This window comes from Chenopodium quinoa, unplaced genomic scaffold, assembly GCF_001683475.1.
Source record: "Chenopodium quinoa cultivar QQ74 unplaced genomic scaffold, ASM168347v1, whole genome shotgun sequence".
In the NCBI taxonomy this organism is placed as follows: Eukaryota; Viridiplantae; Streptophyta; class Magnoliopsida; order Caryophyllales; family Amaranthaceae; genus Chenopodium; species Chenopodium quinoa.
In genome coordinates, this window is record NW_018743212.1 from 1,482,506 (window position 1) to 1,504,469 (window position 21,964).

Sequence of the window (21,964 nt, forward strand, 5' to 3'; positions counted from 1 at the left end):
CTAAACATTAACAAGTAAGATCCATTGACAATTTGACATGTCATATTGATATAAATTTTAAATTTATGGTAGTACCATTTTAAGAGATATACTCATTTAATATTATACGTGTATCTTTAATGTTGCGTATATTATAACAATTAATACCGAGTAAGAAGTATTGTACAGTTGTACTTTTCTCTAGTTATTCATTGGTAATTTTTTGTAAAAAATTTGCTAGATTGTCAAAGACGAGCATAAGAGATTAGGACAAATTAATATAACTATGCATTATAAAAAAAAAAAAATATGTGTATGAATATTAATATACTTACTATGCATCAGAAAAATAAATATTTTTTTAGAATTATATAATGGGAGGAATTTAATAAGATTTCACTTAAAATGGACAGAGGATTGCCTTAAAGCTAATATTGATTATGTCAAAAAAAAAAAAAAAAAAAAAAAAAAAAAAGAAAAGAGAAGCTAATATTGATTTATCTTAAATTAAAGATTTCAAATGAAACAAATACGATGTCAAAAAATTGAATAATATAAGTAATTAAATGAAAAAAAAAGAGAGAGAGAAGAAGTACGGAAAACTATTAAACTTGTTTAATAAAGGGAGTAGAAATGACTTAAAATTGTCAGACAATTTACTACTCCAGCTTGCTTACAATTACACCACACATAAGCCAATAAGCCATCACCATCTTTTTTTTTATTTATTTCATTTCATTTCATTAAAATTAATTAAATTAAATAAAAACGACTTAGCTTAGCCTAGAGAGAGAAAGTAGAGAGAGAATCTGAGGGTGCCAGCGATGAAATTGAAGGATCAAAGCTTTCTCTGAGAGTCAAAGCTGGCAAGTTTTTATGTCTAATTATTAAGGGAGTGTGTGTTTTTTATAGAGAGAGAAAATTATTTTCATTTTTCATTAAACTTTTTTTTTTTACTTTTTTTTAATGAAAATCTAATCCATTTCAATTCCCACCCTCGATATCTTTTCTCTCTCATATATAATCCCTCTCCCCTCTTCTCCCATTCTCCTCCTTGAGGGAAATGAGCTCTTTTTAGAGAGAGAAACAGAGTGAGAACAATTCACAGAGTTAGAGAGAGAAAGTAAGAAGTTTTTTTTTTTTTTTTTTTTTTTTTTTTTTAGAAAAACAAATTAAAAAAAATAAAAGTAAATGGTGGATCAACCATTTACAACCATGTCTTCTTCTTCTTCATCTTCTCCTTCCCATCTTCCTTCTACAGAAAAGAAGCATTGGTGGCTTAGCACCAAAAAGGTAATTTTTTTTTTGTTCAATCTTTAATTTCATTTCATTTTTTTCAATATTTTTGTTCTTGGGTAATGCTAATTTCGCCTAAATCATAATGGGTACCAATCAAAATCCAAAATTTCCTTTATCAATTAGTCAAAGATTTAAACTTTATCTTTAATTTGATCTCTAATCTGTCTTGAAATTCATTTGAATCAAATGGGTACCTCTAAATTTCTGTTAATTCAAATGGGTATTACTAAAAGATTGAAACTTTTATTTTTTTTAATGCATTCACACACATTTGATCTCCAATTACCTTAATTTTTATGTGTTATAGTCAAAAAAGATTGAAACTTTAATGTCTAAATTAATTGGGGTTTTAATGTTTGATTGATTCACATTACAGGTTGTAGACAAATATGTGCGAGAAGCTCGAGCAATGATCTCAACTCGGGATCAAAACGAGATAAACTCAGCTTTGAGTCTACTCGAATCCGCCCTTTCTCTATCTCCTAAATATGAACAAGCACTCGAACTTAAAGCTCGATGTCTTCTTTACCTAAGACGAAACAAGGAGGTAGCAGACATGTTACAAGATTACATTCCAAGTTACAAAATGAGTGTTTACTCCGATGATTCATCCGGTTCATCATCGGATAACTCGAACTCATCTTCTCAGACTTTGTCGAGAGAACGAGTCAAATTGTTGGGATCGTCTAAGTCGGAGTCTAATTCATCATCTTCGGGTTGTGATTATCCAACTTCATTCAAATGCTTCTCTGTTTCTGATCTTAAGAAGAAGGTTCTCTGTGGTTTTTACAAGAACTGTGATAAAGAAGGGCAGTGGAGGCAATTTTTCTCATTAACCCATTAATTAATTATTACTAATGTTCATTATAATCGGTCTAATTAAGTCAAAGTTCATAACTTTAATTGATTATTTTGGTTAATTTGGGTTTTAAGCAATAAAACCTACGGAGTATTAATTAATTATTATTAATTATAATTGTAATTAGACTAATTAGCTCAAAGTTCAAAACTTTGGTTAAATTGGGTTAAAATATTAATTAATTTTCTCATAAATCGAAAGGAAACATGATCTTGTGCATTACGCTAGGATTAGTAGCATTATGCCTCCACCGCCACTCTGTTTTTCATGCTCTTCGATCCCCTAAACCAACAAACCCACTTTTATTTTATTTTTATATTTCTTTTGGGTTCACATGGGTTAGTTTGGAGTTTACTCGAGTTAGTCCGAGTTGACACAGTTTTTCTTGATTATTGGGCAAATTTTACCCATTTTCCTAAAATGTAATGAAATGGGCAATTTGAGGTACTAAATGAAAAGATTATTCCTTTTTTTGGGGTGATTTTGATTAAGCAGGGGTATTTTGGTAAATTTGCCTAGTTGGTCCGAGTTGACTCACCCTTGTTCATGATCCCCTATTCATTGAATATGTTTCCTACCTTAGGACAGTTGTATTGGTATTAATTATTATCACTAATTAATTTGTAATAGAAGTTTGTTTTATGTCAAACCGGCACTAATAATTGTTGGGGTTGAATTAATTTTGGAATTGTAGTCAAACAATAAAAATTAACTAGAGTAAAAGTAAATTACAAAAAAAAATTATTGCAAGTCAAAACATTACAAATTGCTCATGTTAATTTTGACTCTTCAATGTAATTTTGGTCAATTTTTATTGATTTTATTGTGTAATTTTGGTCAATTTATTCGGAGTTGAACAATTTGACTTAGTTTTGTTCTGTTGATGATCATTTTCAGGTACTCAGTTCTTGGTCAAGCATGTTGCCACCTTGGGCTAATGGAGGACGCCTTGGTCCTCCTCCAACACGGCAAGCGCCTCGCCTCGGCTGCGTTCCGACGCGAGAGCATTTGCTGGTCCGATGACAGCTTTGCATTCATCATTTCCTCCACCTCTGACTCAATTTCTGAGTCCTCAACTCAACATCAGCCTCTTACAGAGACTGAGTCAATATCCCACCTCATTGCCAATATTAAGCTTCTCCTTCGGCGTCGTGCAGCCGCGCTTGCGGCTTTAGACGCCGGACTCTTCACCGAGTCCATCAGACACTTCTCGAAGATTCTAGAGGGCCGTCGCCCAGCCCCTCAAGCGTTTCTTGCAGAATGTTACCTTCACCGTTCGTCTGCCTATAAGGCTGCCGGTCGGACAGCTGAGAGTATAGCTGACTTGAATCGTACCCTTGCATTGGACCCAACCTCGACCGTGGCGCTTCTTGCGCGAGCGGGTTTGTTTGAGTTTATTGGGTGCATTACAGACTCAGTTCATGATCTTGAGCATGTTAAATTGATCTATAATTCTATTTTAAGGGACCGGAAACCACCCGGTCCGGTTTGGAAGCCAAGGGCAGTTCCATATAGAGAGATTCCGGGACGGCTTTGTGCTTTGGGCTCGAAAATTCAGCAATTAAAGCAGAGAATTGCAATGGGGGAGACTGGTAATGTGGACTATTTTAAGTTAATTGGGTTAAGGAGAGGTTGTTCGAGGTCGGAATTGGACCGTGCTCATTTACTTTTGGTTTTAAGGCATAAACCGGAGAAATCGATGAGTTTTTTAGACCGGTGCGAGCTAGCGGATGAAAGGGATTTTGACTCGGTCAAGGACCGGGCAAGGATGTCCGCGGTGTTGCTTTTCCGACTTGTCCAAAAGGCGTACTCAAATGTGCTGTCTACAATTGTCGAGGAGGAGATGGCAGAGGCCGAGAGGAAGAAAACAGCATTGGCCCTACAACAGGCCCAAGCCCAAGCTCAGGCCCAGCAAGCTATTGAGGCACAGAAACAAATGCCGGTAGATGATGGGCCTGAGATTGGCCTTAGGACCAGGTACGAGCCAGAGGTTGATGTGGATCAACCCGATGACAGGCACGACCCGAGTTGTGGTGGCAAAGTAGGGTCATTTGCTTACCAAGGAGTGTTTTGTAGGGACTTAGCAACTGTTGGGAGTTTGCTTTCTCAAGTTGGTTTCAATCGCCCTATTACACTCAAGTATGAGGCATTGAGTTGCTAAGGAAGGTTACTACTTGCTAGTGTAATTACCAAAGTTTAGGGGTGAAAAATTGATATTGTTGGGGGGTAGTTTTCGAAATTGAGGGGGGTGAAATTGGAAGAAAAGAAAATAAATTTTGGGGGTACATGTTAAATTAAGGTAATGGCAGGGGGAAATGTGATTAATTTTGGGGTTAAAATTCCCTGTACAGAAGAAAAGAAAAAAAAAAGGGAATGTGAAGGTGAAAAAAATGAAGAAAAAAGAAGGATTAAATGGGCTGCCAGAAAATTTTGCTACTTGAATCTTTTAGATGTACAGACTTTTTATGCTTAAAAATTCGATTTATGTGCACTTAGTAGTACTATTATCAATGAATCCAACTATATTCCTAGTACATTTTTCATAATTTCGAGCTTTCAATATTTTTTACTTCCATTCCACATTTATGCTCAATTTTCGCCACCGATTCGTGTAGGATTATCCTACATTATCGACTACGACTCTACTAGTACAAAAATTGATGAACTTTTTTTTTTGTACACGTATTTGATTTATTTCGAATTACAACAGGTGACATTCGAAATGAGGTGGAATTAGTTATTGGGTTTAATTAGATACACTTAAGACACAATTAATGCACAACTGAATTGTGCTAAAATCGGTTTTTATTGACCATATTAATAAAAACAATTCAAATGCCCAAAAAACATGGGGAAATTAAATGAAATTTGGTAAAAAGGGGGGGTTTGGTACGGTGATTTTAGTTGGGAAAGAAGATGACATGATTTATGAACCCCCTTTTTTTTTTTACTTTGTCATTCATGACATTTCTCGTTATTGTACCTATTTTTATTAATTAATGTTCTCAATTTTACCTACACCCCCCAAAAAAAAAAAATAAAAAAAAATAAAAAAAAACTTTACCAAAACTTTGCTCATGAATTTCTGACCAAAAGTCCTGTCAATCACTAGATTTCATTTAATTCAGCCATTTAATTATTTATTTTTAATTTTTTGGGTGGAAACTAATAGTAATAGGGCAGCTTTGGATTCTTCTTCTATGAACTTTTATTGCTACTAGATTTTTTGTAAGAATTTGAAAACTGGCGGTTAACTAAGGTTGGAAATATTTTGGATTAATAATTAATATTCTGAAATTTATGGTTTAGGAACTTGATATATTTATAGTATACTGTAGTTGTGTAAAATAATTGGTAAAATGGTAGAGAAGGTCACTATATTTGATACCTTTCCTGAAAAAGAAAGGTGGTGGAATCGAAGTAGGTTTGGCTGGCCTGATAGCAACAAAGGGATGGGTCTAATCACTTTATAATTGCAGCTCATTTGAGCTGTGGGATTTGCATACTCTCAGACTCTTGAGTGTGATAGCTTCTTTTAATTTAATTATTTGCTTGCCCTTTTTTTATTAATTAAATTACGTAGTATAAATATATTCTGATCTCAAGTTACTTATGAGAGAAGTTTTATACTTTCTCTATTAATATTGGAATAATGATAAAATTACGCATTCTAAAGCACATTTATGCGTTAAATATCTATAATTATATAAGAGTAGAAATTATAAAAAGTTAATATTGTGAAAGTATTTTACGAGACGAATCTAACAAGATCCCACATACTATATTTTACTTTATGTATAACTCATAATACGTGGTAAACAAGCGTGATGAATAGTGCAAAAGTCCAATTGTTACAATATTACTAGAACAGAGGAAAGTATAAGTAAAACTATTACAAATTATGTCATAACGTAGAAGTAATATGACAGCCGATAAGATTAACAAGCATGATCTTCTTCCAACAAGGCGAGGGCTTACATGTATAGATTATTACTTCATAGTATGTACGTGTTTGGCGAGCCTCAAGCTAATTGAATTGTACATTAGCTATAATATATATTTCAATATTCAAAACAGTGTATTAAAACATACTTCGTATATCAAACAAAAATATAAGGAGTTATGAGCAAAATTTCCAATTGTAATTAAGTAAGACCCTATTCTTTTGAGGTTCTGAGCAGAGTAGAACAGGTGTCAGTAGAGCAGAGCAGCTTATTTATACTAAACAAAGTAGAGTTGAGCAGATTTGAACAGAGCAAACCAAAACAACTCAAAAGAACAGGGCCTAACGTGGTAGTAATTCGACATTAGTACTTTAAGCCAAAAGCTTGTAAATCAAATGAAATTAATCACTTTTTGAATGTATGTCACACCTCTTTAAAAAATACTGCAATAGTTAGCGCGATTTGTAATTTTTTTAGCATAAAACGATTAAGGTATATTAAAACCTATTCTTCACCAATAAAAAAAAGGGTATAAATGCATGATAATCCTAATTACTCCTAGAGGACGGATTGTAAGATTGATATACTAGTATATACTATATACTTGTAAAAAAGATGATCCAAAATAATGCGCAGTAGATAGAAGTCACAGGTGCTGTACGTACAGGATAATATGGGAACCCAAGGCTAAGGTTGTAGTAATCAAATAGAGTCTGCACTTTGTTAACTGTGCAAACTCATTTGGACCATTTTGCTCTTATTATTCAGCCTTTCATTGGATTCCTTCCTTTTTTTTTTTTAATTTAATTTTTACTTTATGTATTTACTTATTTTAATTTTAAATTTTATGATTTTGTAGTGAAACTCAATGCATGAAGTAGCTGGAGATAGTAAGTGCTAGTAATATTATTTTGCTAAATTCAAGAGAGTATGAGTATGAGATGGGAGTTAGTAGTTTTTGATCATTATGGTTTTTGTGGGTGGTCCAAGCTAGATTCTCACAAGTTTTGAGTGACTTGATAAATAATGCCCATCTCATGAAAATATCCAAAGTCTAGAGTACATTATGTACTTTTTAGAATTTATTAATGAGACTTACAAATTTCCAACCATATTAAAATTTTCTTTTGGAAACTATAAAACTACATCAAGTTGTATACATATGCTTAAACAACCAAGGAATTAATCATGATCATTATTTTTAAATCTTAAAATCATAAACAAATTGAAAACTATGGTGTTACAAAAAATAGTTTATATGCGAGCACTCATTTATAATGTCTTTGAATAATCTACATTGATTATGATAAGTTCAATTCACTTCAAAGTGAGTGCGATGCAATATATGAATGTAAAAGAAATTTCTATAATCATATACATACGTTAAAGTAGAAATAGCTACATGAAAATGAAATTAGATAAAAGAAAATGAAAACATATATAAAACATATGTTTTGGCCATTTTTATCTAAATAGGAGTATTTCATAGGTATGGTTAGTTGAGTATGAACAGTCTACTGTAACACTCTAGTAGTGACTCACTTGTAGTAATATTAAAATATGCAATAAAGACTTGATTTTTTGAGGAAAATGGGCAGCTTTTGATTAATATAAAGATGGAAGAAACAAAACAAGAGTAGCTTGAGGCTACTAGTCTCTGATTTAGCACCTTTAGGGCACCACTCTCTAACTCTAGAAATTACTATGATCTTGCCTACCTAGCCCATCCCACTCTCCCTTTGTTAAATATACATAATCTGCCAAAAGAAGGAAAACAACAAAAGTTGTTGTAGCAGCTGTCAAAGCTCTCCTCTGATTGGATGATGCTGCTATGCTTGGTGACTGCTCTCTGCTTGGGGGCTGCCTTGGTGACTATTCTCTGACATTCTATTTTGCTGACCCTTCCTCCTCCTTCTTGAGTAAGTAATCAAATCACGACCCTTGTTGAGCATTGAGTCCGTTACATTCCCTCCCCCTAGAAGACTCACCTTGTCCTCAAGGTGAAAGGAAGGAAAACGCTCGTTGATGAGAGAAGCCTCTTCCCAGGTGGCTTCCATAAGGGGTAAATTTTCCCACTTAACCAACACCTCCAAGTGAGAGGGAGAGCTGCTGGATTTTCTGACAGCCAGCACCTGCTCTGGCTCTGCCAGTAACTCCAGGTCTGCTGTCAACTGAGTTGGTATGGTAGGGCTCACTTCTTGGCTTCCAAGTGCCTTCTTCAATTGAGACACATGGAACACAGGGTGGACGCGGCAAGAATCAGGCAAACTCAGCTTGTAGGCCACATTTCCCACGCGTTGCTCCACCAGAAATGGTCCATAAAAACGCGGAGAGAGTTTCTCATTAGGCCTCTTAGCAAGAGACTTTTGTCTATATGGCTGAAGCTTGAGGTAGACATAATCTCCCACTTGGAATTCGACCTCTCTTCTCTTTAAATTTGCATTTGCTTTCATCCTTTGCTGTGCACGAAGCAAATTCATCTTCAAATCCTCAAGCACCCAATCCCTTTCTTGTAACCAAACTTCCAAGCTATCCACCGGAGTTTGGCCTTTTCCCACATTAATTAGCTTCGGGGGATCTCTTCCATAGACCACTCGAAATGGGGTAAACCCGATTGAATCATGGTGAGCTGTGTTGTAAGCAAATTCAGCCCAATGTAACCATTTTCCCCAAGATCTGGGCTGCCCATTCACGAAGCACCTTAAATATGTTTCCAAGGTCTTGTTGACTATTTCTGTTTGTCCATCGGTTTGGGGATGGTAGGCGGTGCTTCTCTTAAGTTCCGTGCCTTGTAGCTTAAACATCTCTCTCCAAAAAATACTCATAAAAATTCGATCCCGATCCGACACTATAGAGCTAGGAAACCCATGAAGCTTTACCACTTCCTTTACAAGAATGGCAGCTATTGTGACAGCACTATACGGGTGTTTTAGCCCAACAAAATGGGCATATTTGGAGAGCCTATCGACCACAACCAAGATAGAATTCATCCCCATCGAATTGGGAAGGCCTTCTATGAAGTCCATCGATACATCCTCCCATATGGCTTCCGGAATAGGTAGGGGTTGCAAGAGTCCCGCGGGCTGCATTTGAGAATGTTTTGCTTGCTGACAGATGGGGCAGCGTTGCACATGCTCCGTGACATCCCTTCTCATCCCAATCTAATACCACTCCGAAGCAATCCTCAAGTAGGTTTTAGTCTCTCCTTGATGTCCCCCAATGGGGCTATCATGATACTCTTGCAAGAGCTTGGGAATCAAGGTGGAAGACTTGGGTATTGCCACCCTCCCCTTAAATAACAACCTACCATTCTCAATAGTTTACCCAACATACGACCTTTCCCCTTGCCGCACTGCTGCTGCTATTTTTCCCAGAAGGCTATCCTCCTCGACCTCTTTTTCTAATACCCTGGACAGACACCATGGCTTCCATTTCCAACTCCGAGCCACCTCTTCTAGAGAGAGCATCCGCCACTCTATTGCTAGCTCCCGGTTTGAATTGGATTTCAAAGTCGAAACCCAATAATTTGCGCACCCATTTTTGATAATCTCCCCCCACCTCTCTTTTCTCCATCAAATATTTCAAGCTTTGCTGATCCGTTCTCACCACAAAGTGACGGCCTAGTAGGTAATGGCGCCACTTCACAATGGCTAAGCAAATCGCCATTAGCTCCTTCTCATATGTGGTCTTTGCTTGCGACTTAGGGCCCAATAGCTTGCTGTAAAATGCTATAGGCCTAGAGTCTTGCATTAGCACGGCTCCTACGCCGTAGCCCAAGGCATCGGCCTCCACCACAAATAACTTGCTGAAATTAGGCATTACCAGCACAGGGGCAGCCACCATGGCAGCCTTGAGCTGCTCTAATGCCTTAGCTGCCTCGGTTGACCACCCAAAATTATCTCTCTTAAGATGGTCGGTCAAGGGTCTAGCTATTTGAGCATACCCTTTAATGAATTTGCGATAATAGCCGGTTAGTCCCAAGAAACCCCGCAGCTCCTTCAAATTTTTTGGAGTAGGCCACTCCACCATGGCCTTGACTTTCTCCATGTCCACCGCCACCCCACCTTGGGACACCACGTGACCCAAATAAGCAACTTGCTGCTGTCCAAACTCGCATTTCTTGAAATTCACCACCAAACGGTGTTCCTTGAGCAATCCCAACACTACCCTCATGTGCTCTCGATGACTCTCTATGTTGGGGCTATAAATCAAGATGTCATCGAAGAAAACTAACACGAATTTTCTCAAATGAGGTCGGAACACCTCATTCATCAAGGCTTGAAAGGTGGCGGGAGCGTTAGTAAGCCCAAAGGGCATTACCAAAAACTCGTAGTGGCCCTCATGGGTTCGGAAGGCGGTCTTGAGTGTATCCTCCTCCCTTACTAAAATTTGGTGATAGCCCGACTTGAGGTCGAGCTTGGAAAAGATGGCATCCCCATGAAGCTCATCTAAGAGCTCATCAATGATGGGAATAGGGTATTTGTCCGGAATTTTTTCCCGGTTCAAAGCACGGTTGTTTCGGGGTTTTCTGATGTCCTGCGGGAGAGTTACAATTCCGAGACTGGAACCGGACGCCTGTACCTGCAAAATAACGGAGACTCCTGAGAGCTCCGCCTCCAACGGTCAAGTTAGTACCTGATTAAGGAGTAGTTAATACAGAAATTAAAGTAATGAGATCTCTCTAGGTGAGAGTGCTTAGTGTTGGTAATCTGCGTCGTTAGCGAGATTAGCCGGTTGTTAATAACTCTGTTCTTCTCTGCTTGACTTCTTGATTATTCGATTGTGTGATTAATGAGGATTAATTGAGTATTTATAGCCTTGAGAAGCGTGCAACTCTCTAGGTTTAAGGTAAACCTAGGGCTGATCGGGCCTCTAGACTGGATTGGGCCTTGATGGCCGGTTTTCCCATTTGGCATGGGTGGACACGTGGCGTGTCTAAAGTGGTCCGTAGAGGACGTATCTGTGATTGACACGTGGCAGGCTCCTGTTGTCCTTCGTGAAGGACACGTGGCGGAACCTGGTTGGTCCACTTGTCAGACGGTGATTGGTGGATAAAAATCCCCTAATCATTTGCCCCTCACAGGTGGCACGTGACTGGTCACGTGTCGCCTGTGACAGGTGTCGCACGGTGACAGGCGACGGCCTGTTACAGGTGTCACCTTGCAAACGGCCGAGAGATCTTCCCGCCCAAATTTTGAATTTGGAAGCGACCCTTCGCCTTCTCACTTTGCCTATAAAAGGAAGTGCCGACTTCGGTCATTTTCACATTTGAGAACTTTGCGAGAACATTCGGACCCCTGAACTTGCTCTGACATTTCGGACTTTTTCTGCCTACCGCCTGTTCTGACAAGCCGACTGACCCGAACTTCCAGGACTTCATCAACCGTCACTCGTTCAGGTAACTCAGTTCTCTTACTCTTAATTTTCTTTTTATTTTTTGAAATGGCACCACGGAAGCACACGACACGACCTAAGTTAGTGATCAGCCGGTCACCGGGGACGGCTGAATCTAGGACTAGGAGTGCCGCCTGCCCTTTTCTGGACCCATCTTTGCTCTTTATACAAAGTCCGACTGTATCTGTGTCTATGCAGAACGTGATGGCCAGAACAAAAAAGACTGCTATGATATCAAACTCAGACGGCTCCTCCCAAAGGGTGCTCCTTAGTGAAACATCTGACCAGGCGCCAGATGTAGAACGAGGCGACTGTCAAGCCGACAGTTCTGAGAGAGGGGCCAAGGTGTTCCCTTCCCATCTTACCGTTGACATGTCTAATTTTCCTTCTGCTCCTTCTAAGGGAGAGGAGGCGGGCCCCTCTAGGAGAGGGGAGGAGTCGTCCTCTTCGGACTCGTCAGAGGACGAGTCCGAGTCCAGCTCTTCTGGCCACAGTTCTCCTGGCTCAGAAGAAAAACATAGCCGCCTACTAGAGGCGAGACGTTCTCATGCAGTTGAGAAGGGGGACAATTGGGCGGAGCCGTCCGCCTCTTACAGAGAGGAAAACGCCCCCTACTACTGCAGGGTACCCCGGGGCCGGATCGCAACCATGCAAGACAACGTGGCGAGCTTTATTGCTAACCACAAAATGGGCCCGGAATTTTTACTGTTCGTGCCGGATCCAGAAGACACTGTCGTCTGGCCGGCTGGTACCAGCTATGGTGACGGCTGCTTTGGCTGCTATGTGGCGGCCATCAAAGCTGGACTGCGCTTCCCATTACATCCGGCTGTTCAGCGGATTTTAGATGGGTATGATCTGGGGTTATGGCAGTTAGCCCCCAACTCTTGGGTAAACGTACTCGGCTATGTGGCCGGGTGCGAAATGTACGGGGTGGAGCCAAGTTTTGAGGCTTTCGCCCACATGAACTATCTCAGCCGGACCCCTAAGTCGGGAGGTACCGGCTGGTATCAATTAACAAGCCATAGGGGTTACCTCATGACGAGAGGTAAGGCGAACAAATGGAAGGATTGGCGGAACACCCTCCTTATTATCGAGGGTTCAGACACGGAGCTGAACAAACGTTTTAACAAGTGGAATAGGGATCCGCCTCTTCTCGCAGGCGGCCGCAGCATGCCGCCTGTTCCCCCAAAGGCTAAAAAAGAGATCCTAGACAAAGGACTCTTCAAAGTAGAGACTAGGGTGAACTCTACTTCATGGGTACGAGAGCAAGTACCCCTAAACTGCGTCCCGAGCTTCAAGTGGCTCTATGACGAGTACTTTTTGGCCGCCTGTGGCCTCAGCAGTCGGTGCTCTAGAGGTAGCCGGCCTGACAAATACTCTGTTTTTTCACACCTTGTTTACTTGGGATTTTTACTAACTTTGCTGTTTATTTCTTGCAGCTGACGCCATGAGTAAAATAACAGCATCTAAGACTGCGGCGGCCATGTTGCGGGCCTCGCTCATGAAGCAGTCGTATGCCGACTCCCCCAACAAAGAGGCACCCTTGGTAAACTTCGAAAACTCTTCCTCTTTTAGTTGTCTTATGCATATACTAACTCTTTTTGTTTTCAGTCTGGTACTCCAAGGGCTTCTTCCTCGCAACAGCCGGACCCCAAGGCCCGGAGGACGACTGTTGCAAGCTCTCCTGGGTCTTCCAGGAAAACAGTGGCGGCTGAGAAGCAGCCGGCCACTTCTTCAAAAACTCAGGCGGGGCCGCCTAGATGTATGGATCCTCACTTGTAAAAACTCACCCTTGCTTCCTTCTTGACTAGGTCTAACTTGTTTTTTCCTTTCGCTTAATGCAGCCGGCCCCCAGGGACTTGACTTGGTTGAGGTAGCCAAGTCTATGGTTAAAGTAGTTCCTCCATCTGACAGGGAGGCGGTCAGGGGTGCCGGCACCCTTGACCTTGATGGAATTTCAGGGGTCCTTGCTGAGGTATACTTAGCATTTTTTTGAGCTTTTGAGTTCCGGGACGCCTGTTATCCTTTTTGTTTGGAAACTGACGCCTGTTTTTCTTTGTACTTAGGCCCTGCTCCGAGTCAACAGCCTTCGCAAGCCGATTGATCGGAAAAAACAAAGAGGTAAAGGCCGCAAAAGCTATGGCCGCCTCCAGCTGTGATAAGGCAATGTTTCAAATTGCCCAAAATGAAGTACTGACCATTGATCTTCTTTATTATCAGGCGCAGGCTACCGCCGCTGTTCGGGCCCAGTTAGAGGCGGCCCAAAAGAAGGTTGACGAGCTGGAGGGGACCGTCACCAACCTTAAGGCCGAGCTGAAGCCTCTTCGCCAAAAAATGCACTCTTACGAAGCCATGGAGAAATCTTTGGCCAACGTAAAAGAACGCCTGGTGAACCAAGAGAAGAGTCTTACCCAAGAGCTCTCGGATAAGGCCGAGCAAGAGAAACAAGAGCTCGTCCGGGAGATGGTGGAAGACTCCGCTCAAATCCAGCGCATGACCTGGGAACGACTGTTCCCCAGTGCCGACTTTGCCTCATGGGAAAGAACGTACCGCCAGTGTTCGGAAATATATAATCAACAGATCCTGGCGGCTGCTGAAGAAGAGGCGTTGGACGGTGCGTTGGAGGAGGAAGAGCCGGTTGTGGCGCTTGTGCCACTTGGGGGTAAGGCATCAAAAGAGGGTGCAGCTAAGGCCGAGTCCAGCAAGAAGAGTGCTGACCAGGCGGCAGCTGCTGATACTGAACTGCCCCCTTCTTAAGCTTTAAGTATTTTTTCTTTTCACGGCCTGCGTGCCGTTTGCTTTGTAATTACCCGGCCAGGGGGCCGGGGTTTTGAATATTCTGCTGGTCTTTAATGGCCGGCTCATTTTCAATCAAATTCTTGTTTTGGTTCAAATTTGTCTAAGTATTTTTAATTTGTTCACTAGACCGACTGTTGTGTATGGCCGAACGTTAAGACAGGTACAAATAGTGAGTATGCCGCCTATGCCCCTGGACGACTGGTTGTCTGTTTCCAGGATAGATGATCAGTCGGCCATTTATTCAATCGGTATTCGAACTCTATTCAATTTGTCTGACCAAGTAAATAGAATTACCTAGTCGCCAAGGAATTAAGTAGGAAAACAAGCGGCGGGTACCGGTTGTTTCCCTTTATTGCCAATGTTGGCTTTTAACTCGTAATTTGTTAACCTAGCAAGAGTATTGGTTGAGAGCATTTGTTTATTAAAAACAAGTGGACGACTCATACCTTTTAGGCTCCATACTAAGTTTGAGTGACTATTAAGTTAACATAGGAGTTACTTAGTCTTCGTCACAATCTTGATTGAGTAGTAGAGGTACCAGGTGGCGGAGGCCGGCTAGACCCCTTGATTCGCCAATGTTTGTTGGCTATTAACCCAATAGGTTATCCAGTAGGAATAGGGGTTCGAGTGCCCTTGTTTGTTTAAAACAGGCGGACGACTCAAACTTTTTAGATTCCATACCAAATTTGAAGGAGTGACTATGAGTTAACTTTGGAGTTACTCAGTCGCCGTCACTTTTGTTTGAGAAGTAGAGGTACCAGGCGGCGTAGGCCGGCTAGACCCCTTGATTCGCCAATGTTTGTTGGCTATTAACTCAATAGGTACCCCCTGCATTTATCCCAAGTAATACAGGCGGTCATCTGACTCAGATGTCAACTGCTACCACTGGTTTGGTTAGTGATAGAGTTATCCTTGTCTCAAAAACGGCTACGTGGTTGCCCTTGGGGACAGTCGTATAGGTGCCGTGTAATTAGTTTATAGAACAATGTTCCACCCAAAAGGGAGCTGCTCTCTGCGACGAATTTCATCCGGAGGGATGCCGTCGGACGCCTGCTATGATGTTGGGACAGGTCGAATTAGTTTTGTAGATTTGATCAGTTGGCTTGGCGCCTGGTCTGATCATTCGGCCGGTGGCCTTGGTAAGTTCTTGGTGAACGTAGGTGCTAAGTAAAAGAAGGGTAGCCGCCTGTTAGGCACAGGGTCGTCCAGGCCCTAATCTTTTTAGCTAAGTATTGTGAGTAAAATACTCGATGGAGAGTAGCCGACTGTAAAGGAAACAGACGGCATGCCCCTCTGAAGAGGGAGTAAAAAACTCAATGGAGAGTAGCCGACTGTAAAGGTACAGACGGCATGCCCCTCTAAAGATAGAGTGAAACTCCATGGAGAGTAGCCGACTGTAAAGGTACGGACGGCATGCCCCTCGTAATACAAAATTGAATAGTAAGTGCAAACTTTATTAAGTAGCTCTTTACTTTACATCATTCAGAAGAAATACTTTTTAAGGTTATCTACATTCCAAGTTCGGGGCAACGGTTGTCCGTCTGGTGTTTCCAGACGGTAGGTACCGTCCCTGACTTCCTCATAGATTCGGTAGGGTCCTTCCCAGTTGGGAGTTAGTTTGCCAGACTCATTAGCCCTACCGACTGCTTCCATCTTTCTAAGTACAAAATCCCCTACTTTGAGTTGACGCCTGTGTACTTTTTTGTTGTATGATCTAGTCATTCTCAGGCGATAGATCTCATGGCGCAAGACAGCATTGCCCCTCTTTTCAGGAAGTGAGTCTAATGCCAGGCGCATGGCTTCCCAGTTTGCCTCTTCGTCATATAGCATTACTCGAAGAGTCGGCTCGTAGTGTTCTATTAGAAGAACAGCTTCTGCACCATAAGTTAGGAGGAATGGAGTTTCTCCAGTCGCCCCTTTTTCAGTCGTCCTAATGGCCCAGAGAACATGTGGTAGTTCATCCGCCCATAGGCCGCCTGCTCGTTCAATCTTTTTCTTAAGACCGTCTGAGATGATTTTATTGAAAGCTTCTACCTGGCCGTTTGCTTGTGGACGGCCGACAGATGCAAAGTAGTGTGCAATTCCTTGGTCTCCCAACCAGCTTTTGAGAACAGGCGTCTCAAATTGGGGACCATTATCAAAAACCATAGACATGGGAACCCCGAACCGAGTGATGACGTTTTTCCAAATGAATGAAATTACATCTTTCGTCTTGATTCCCTTTACAGCCTCCGCCTCTACCCATTTAGTGAAGTAGTCAACGGCAACAAGTATATACCTTCTGCCGCCTGTAGCAGGCGTATATGGACCCAGAATGTCCATGCCCCACTTAGCAAACGGTAGTGGGCTGTGAATGGTAGTGAGGTCAGTAGCCGGACGGTGAATTAATTTGCCAAACCTTTGGCACTTGTCACATTTTTTCACCATCTCCATTGCATCTGCTTCCAAAGTAGGCCAAAAGTAGCCCTGCCGCCTTGCCCTTTGAGCAAGCATCCTACCACCTATATGAGAAGCACAGTAACCAGAGTGAAGATCATCTAGTATCTCTCGTCCCTTTTCAGGAGTAACACACTTTAAGAAGGGTTGAAGGTACCCCCTCTTGTGAAGTTCTCCCTGTATCATTTCAAAACAGGAGGCTCGTTTTTTCAGTGCTGCCGCCTGTTGAGGATCATCCGGCAGTGTACCGTTTGTCAGATATGCCCTGATTGAATCCATCCAGGTTGAGCTTCTGTCTAGGATTCCAATAGGGTTTTCCTCGATGCTTCTCTTCTCCATTACTTCCCAAAAAACAGTTCGAGGAGTATCGGAGGAGGCGGATGATGCTAATTTCGAAAGTGCATCTGCCTGGTTGTTTTCTGATCTCGGCACTTGGATCAGATGAAAATCCTCAAGGGAGCCGACTGCTTGTCGGACCGCCTGTAAATACTTGATCATGGCCGGATGTGTTGCTTCGTATTCGCCATTGTACTGACTCACTATCAATTGTGAATCAGAACAGGCGTCTATTTTTCTTGCCCCTGCCGCCTTACACATGCGGATCCCGGCTAGTAAAGCTTCATATTCTGCCTCATTGTTTGAAGCCTGAAAACTGAAGCGTAGGGCATACTCGAACCTGTCGCCCTCTGGAGATTGACATACGACGCCTGCTCCACAACCGTTTGAAGTAGAGCTTCCGTCCACATATACCTTCCAGACTTGGTCTGGAACTTGAGAGTCAGGAGGACGAGTCATCTCTACAATAAAGTCAGCAAAGGCTTGCCCCTTCACTGCTTTTCTAGGCTCGAAAGTAACTTCGAGACTCTGCATTTCTATGGCCCATTTGATCATTCGCCCGGACGACTCCATGGTGGTAAGGGGCCGCTTGATTGGTTGGTCGGTATACACGACGACTGCATGTGCCAGAAAGTAGGGCTTCAATTTTTTAACAGCCATGAAGAGTGCAAGACCAAATTTCTCCACTAGGGGATACCTCAACTCGGCATTTTTCAGTACGTGACTGACAAAGTAGACCGGGAGTTGACAGCCGTCCCTTTCAGCAAGGAGCACAGCGCTTAACGCATGATCAGAGACGGCCAGGTACATGTAGAGATCTTCTTTGGGCAAAGGGCTGACCAGCCTCGGCAAGGAATGCAAGTGAACATTTAATTTCTGGAAGGCGGCTTCAGCATCCGGCCCCCATTCAAACCTTGCCTTTTTCTTAATTGCCTGGAAAAAGTATAGGCATTTGTCGCCTGATCGGCTTAGGAATCTCCCCAAGGCCGCCAGACAACCTGTTAACTTCTGAACCTCTCGGACGGTACGAGGCGACTGCATGTCAATGACCGCCTGTACCTTCTCAGGGTTCGCCTCTATTCCTCTCTGGTTGATAAGGAATCCGAGAAATTTCCCAGACTCAACTCCAAATACACATTTCTTGGGATTGAGCATGACATGGTGCCGCTTGAGTGTGGCGAAAGTTTCTCGGAGGTCCGTCAGATGATCTTTCTGAAGTTTAGTCTTGATAATCATATCATCAATATATGCCTCGACGTTTCTCCCAATCTGATCAAAGAACACTGTGTTTATCATTCGTTGGAAGGTAGCCGGGGCATTCTTAAGACCAAACGGCATGACCGTGTAACAGTACAATCCCTGATCAGTGACGAAGGCCGTCTTCTCCTGATCTTTCTTCCATAAAGGAATTTGATGGAAACCAGAATAAGCGTCCATAAAACTCATCAAGGCATGGCCGGCTGTTGAGTCGACCAGATTATCAATTTTAGGCAGAGGGTAACTGTCTTTGGGGCACGCATTCGCCAGGTGCCATTCGGCTTTTTAACAAGCACCACATTTGCAACCCAATCTGGGAAGTAACATTGCCGAATGAACCCTGCATCAAGTAATTTTTTGACTTCGGCGGCTGCCGCCTGACCTCTTTCTTCACCATGGTTCCGCTTCTTTTGCCGTACCGGCTTCTTTTTCGGATCCACAGCGAGTTTGTGTACTACCAGATCAGGACTAATGCCTGGCATTTCATGGACTTCAAATGCAAAGATGTCCTTGTACTCTTTCAACAGGTTGTGAAAGTCGCCACCAAGGTTTCTCAGAGCAGTCGTCCCAACTTTGACTGTTCGGTCAGGACGGGAGTCGTCTAATATCAGGTCCGCATGCTCACCAGCCGGCTGAGGGCGGAACTCATCCGGCCGCTCCTCTGCCAATGATTGCTATTTTCTTGCTTTTCTTGCGGACTCTGTTTGGGACGCCTTTCTCTTTTTGTCGCCTGTTTCTTGAACAGGCGCACTCTCCTTGACGTTGTCAAGGTCTGTTTTTTCTCCACTTGACCCAGTGGCCATAACAGTGGGCTTGACATCCGAGAGATAGCACTCTCGGGCCATCCTCTGATCTCCCCTTAGGGAGCCGACTGTTCCATTATCCTTTTCAAACTTAAGCAGCATAAGTGACGGGATTATAACAGCCTTGGAATTATTCAGGGTTGGTCGACCCAGAATCATGTTGTAGGCCGAGAGTTCCTCTACTACCAGGAACCGGACTACCATGTGTCGTCCTTCCCCTTTTTCGCCCAGGCGAATGGGTAGATCTACTCGTCCCAGTGGGTGGACGACTCCTCCTCCAAACCCTATTAAAGGGTGGGAGGCCGGATGTATGCAGTCCGTCTGATATTTCAGTTTTGACAGACATTTGCTGCTGATGAGATCTGAGGAGCTCCCGGTATCTATGAGGATTCGGCCAACTCTCTGGTTGGCCACTTTACATTCAATAACGAGAGGGTCGTCATGCGGCCCCCTTACCCCTCCTAGATCCTCTTCAGTGATGACAATCTCAGGAAATGTATATTTGGACGGCCGTTCTTGGTGAACGGAATTTACGTCTAACCGCCTTATATTATCTTTGTTGCCCCTAATAGTGGGGCCGCCTCCTGAGAACCCGCCTGCAATGGTGTAGACGACTGCATCATCTGTATCGGAACTGTCGGCCTGTTGATTCTTTTTGGCCGACTGCTTTTTTGAGGAAGTATTCCCCGTAGATTTCTTGACATAAGTGTCAAGATCACCTTGATCAGCCAAGCGGTCTAGGTACCACATGAGACTGATGCAGTCATTGGTGTGATGACCAACGTCATCATGATAAGCACAGATTTTGTCTTGGTTCCGGTTGCTCGCAGAACCCTTCATGGGGAGCGGCTTCTCAATTGAGAGTCGTCCCTTTATTTCTTTTAGGATAAACTGGTTATCCTTGTTAAACACATACTTTGGGGAGTATGGTTTGAATTCTTTTTTCTTTTTCTGGGCCGGCTGTTTAGAGGAATCAGCCGCCCAGACCTCTTTTCTTTTCTCATCTTTGTTGGACGACTGTTTCTGTCGTCCCTCTCTTTTGTCGAACCTCTTCCCGTCCGACTGTTTCATCGTACACAGATCAGTCGCCTGTATATAGGCTTCTGCTTCAATCAAGGCCTCTTGAAGAGTCGCCACCCTTTTTCGAACTAAATCAAATTTGAAGGTAGACCCGTCTTTGAGACCTCTAAAAAAGTCAGTATAAGCTACCTCATCCGGTAACCCTTGAATCTGTATTCTCATCAGGTTGAACCGCCTGATGTAGGAACGAAGCCCCTCCTTCTCGCCCTGCTGAATTGTTCCCAAATCAAGGGTCGTTTTCTTCGCAGGGATGTTCATAGCGAAGTTGGAGGCAAATAAGTAAGCAAGCGTCCTGAAGTTGTTTACACAACCAGTCGGCAGGTTGCCGAACCATTGCTGTGCAATTCCCTTGAGAGTCGCTGGGAAACACTTGCACCAAGTGGGATCATCCAACCCTTGAAGGTACATCAGGTTGGTGAATGCCATCAGATGGTCTTCTGGGTTAGTAGTGCCGTCATAGGCGCCTACTAGAACATTTTTTACTTTGGCCGGCTGAGCGGCTTCAGTAATTTCCTTGGAGAAGGCCGACGGCTGTTCACCAAGTCTAAGCAGCCGTAGCTGCCAGTCCATAGGTTGGACGTTTTTTGCTGCAGGTCCACCAAATGGAGGTGGCTGCATAAAATACTGTTGTTGCGGCACAAATGGTAAGTTTGGTACCGCCTGAGCACTATGAAAGCCGGACTGACGGGAGGTGCCGCCTGACTGACTCTCATGGTAGGACTGAGTATGCCTCATCGAGGCATTTTGCAAACTGTCCTGAAAATTTGAAGTAGAAGCCGACTCTGATAATCGGTCACTCTTCTTCTGCTCTAGCAGGAGCCGAGCATCTGTGAACGTTTGCTTTGACCCGTCCGCCTGAATATGACGAACCGGTTTCCTATTTCCCGTAGGGTAACGGAGTTTTGTAAAATCAAGAGCAGGTGGCTCCCGCTTCTTGGATTTAGGATGGGGAGTCGCCTCTCGCCCTTGAACTGGCTTCCTCTTCAGTGAAGTGGAAGATTTCTTGGCCGTCTGCTCCTTGACTGAAGCAGGCGGTTTTTTGTTGATCAACTCTTGAATCTCTCCCTTGAAGTCCCTCATGAAGGTCATGAGTTCGTTCCTTGTGATGGGAGCAGACCCATCAGTCGGCTGTTGCCGAGCAAGCGGTGCGCCTGCTGGCTCGCTTCCTGTTTTAAGATGCTCCCGTTCCCTCCTTTCGGTATGGCGGGTACGTCGGGCCCTTAGGGTCCCGTCTGGAGCTGTATGAGTTTCAACTTCAAATTCACTTTCGGTATCATGGTCCGACTGAACTTGAGGGTCGTCTAGGGGACGCCTCTCTTCTGGAGTCGGTACAGACTTGGATGCCATCTCTGAAGTACTCTCCCCACAGACGGCGCCAAATGTTTCGGGGTTTTCTGATGTCCTGCGGGAGAGTTACAATTTCGAGACTGGAACCGGACGCCTGTACCTGCAAAATAACGGAGACTCCTGAGAGCTCCGCCTCCAACGGTCAAGTTAGTACCTGATTAAGGAGTAGTTAATACAGAAATTAAAGTAATGAGATCTCTCTAGGTGAGAGTGCTTAGTGTTGGTAATCTGCGTCGTTAGCGAGATTAGCCGGTTGTTAATAACTCTGTTCTTCTCTGCTTGACTTCTTGATTATTCGATTGTGTGATTAATGAGGATTAATTGAGTATTTATAGCCTTGAGAAGCGTGCAACTCTCTAGGTTTAAGGTAAACCTAGGGCTGATCGGGCCTCTAGACTGGATTGGGCCTTGATGGCCGGTTTTCCCATTTG

The 21,964-nt window shown here is 43.0% G+C and overlaps 1 protein-coding gene across 1 annotated transcript; it reads left to right on the forward strand.

The window, feature by feature from the left end:
• Nucleotides 1-781: 781 nt before the first annotated feature.
• LOC110734319 lies at nt 782-4,673 on the forward strand. The gene is made up of 3 exons (XM_021914425.1): nt 782-1,272; nt 1,655-2,097; nt 3,035-4,673. The coding sequence occupies exons 1-3, from the start codon at nt 1,171-1,173 to the stop codon at nt 4,296-4,298; spliced, it is 1,809 nt and encodes a 602-aa protein (XP_021770117.1). The 5' UTR covers nt 782-1,170; the 3' UTR covers nt 4,299-4,673.
• The last annotated feature ends 17,291 nt before the right edge of the window (nt 4,674-21,964 follow it).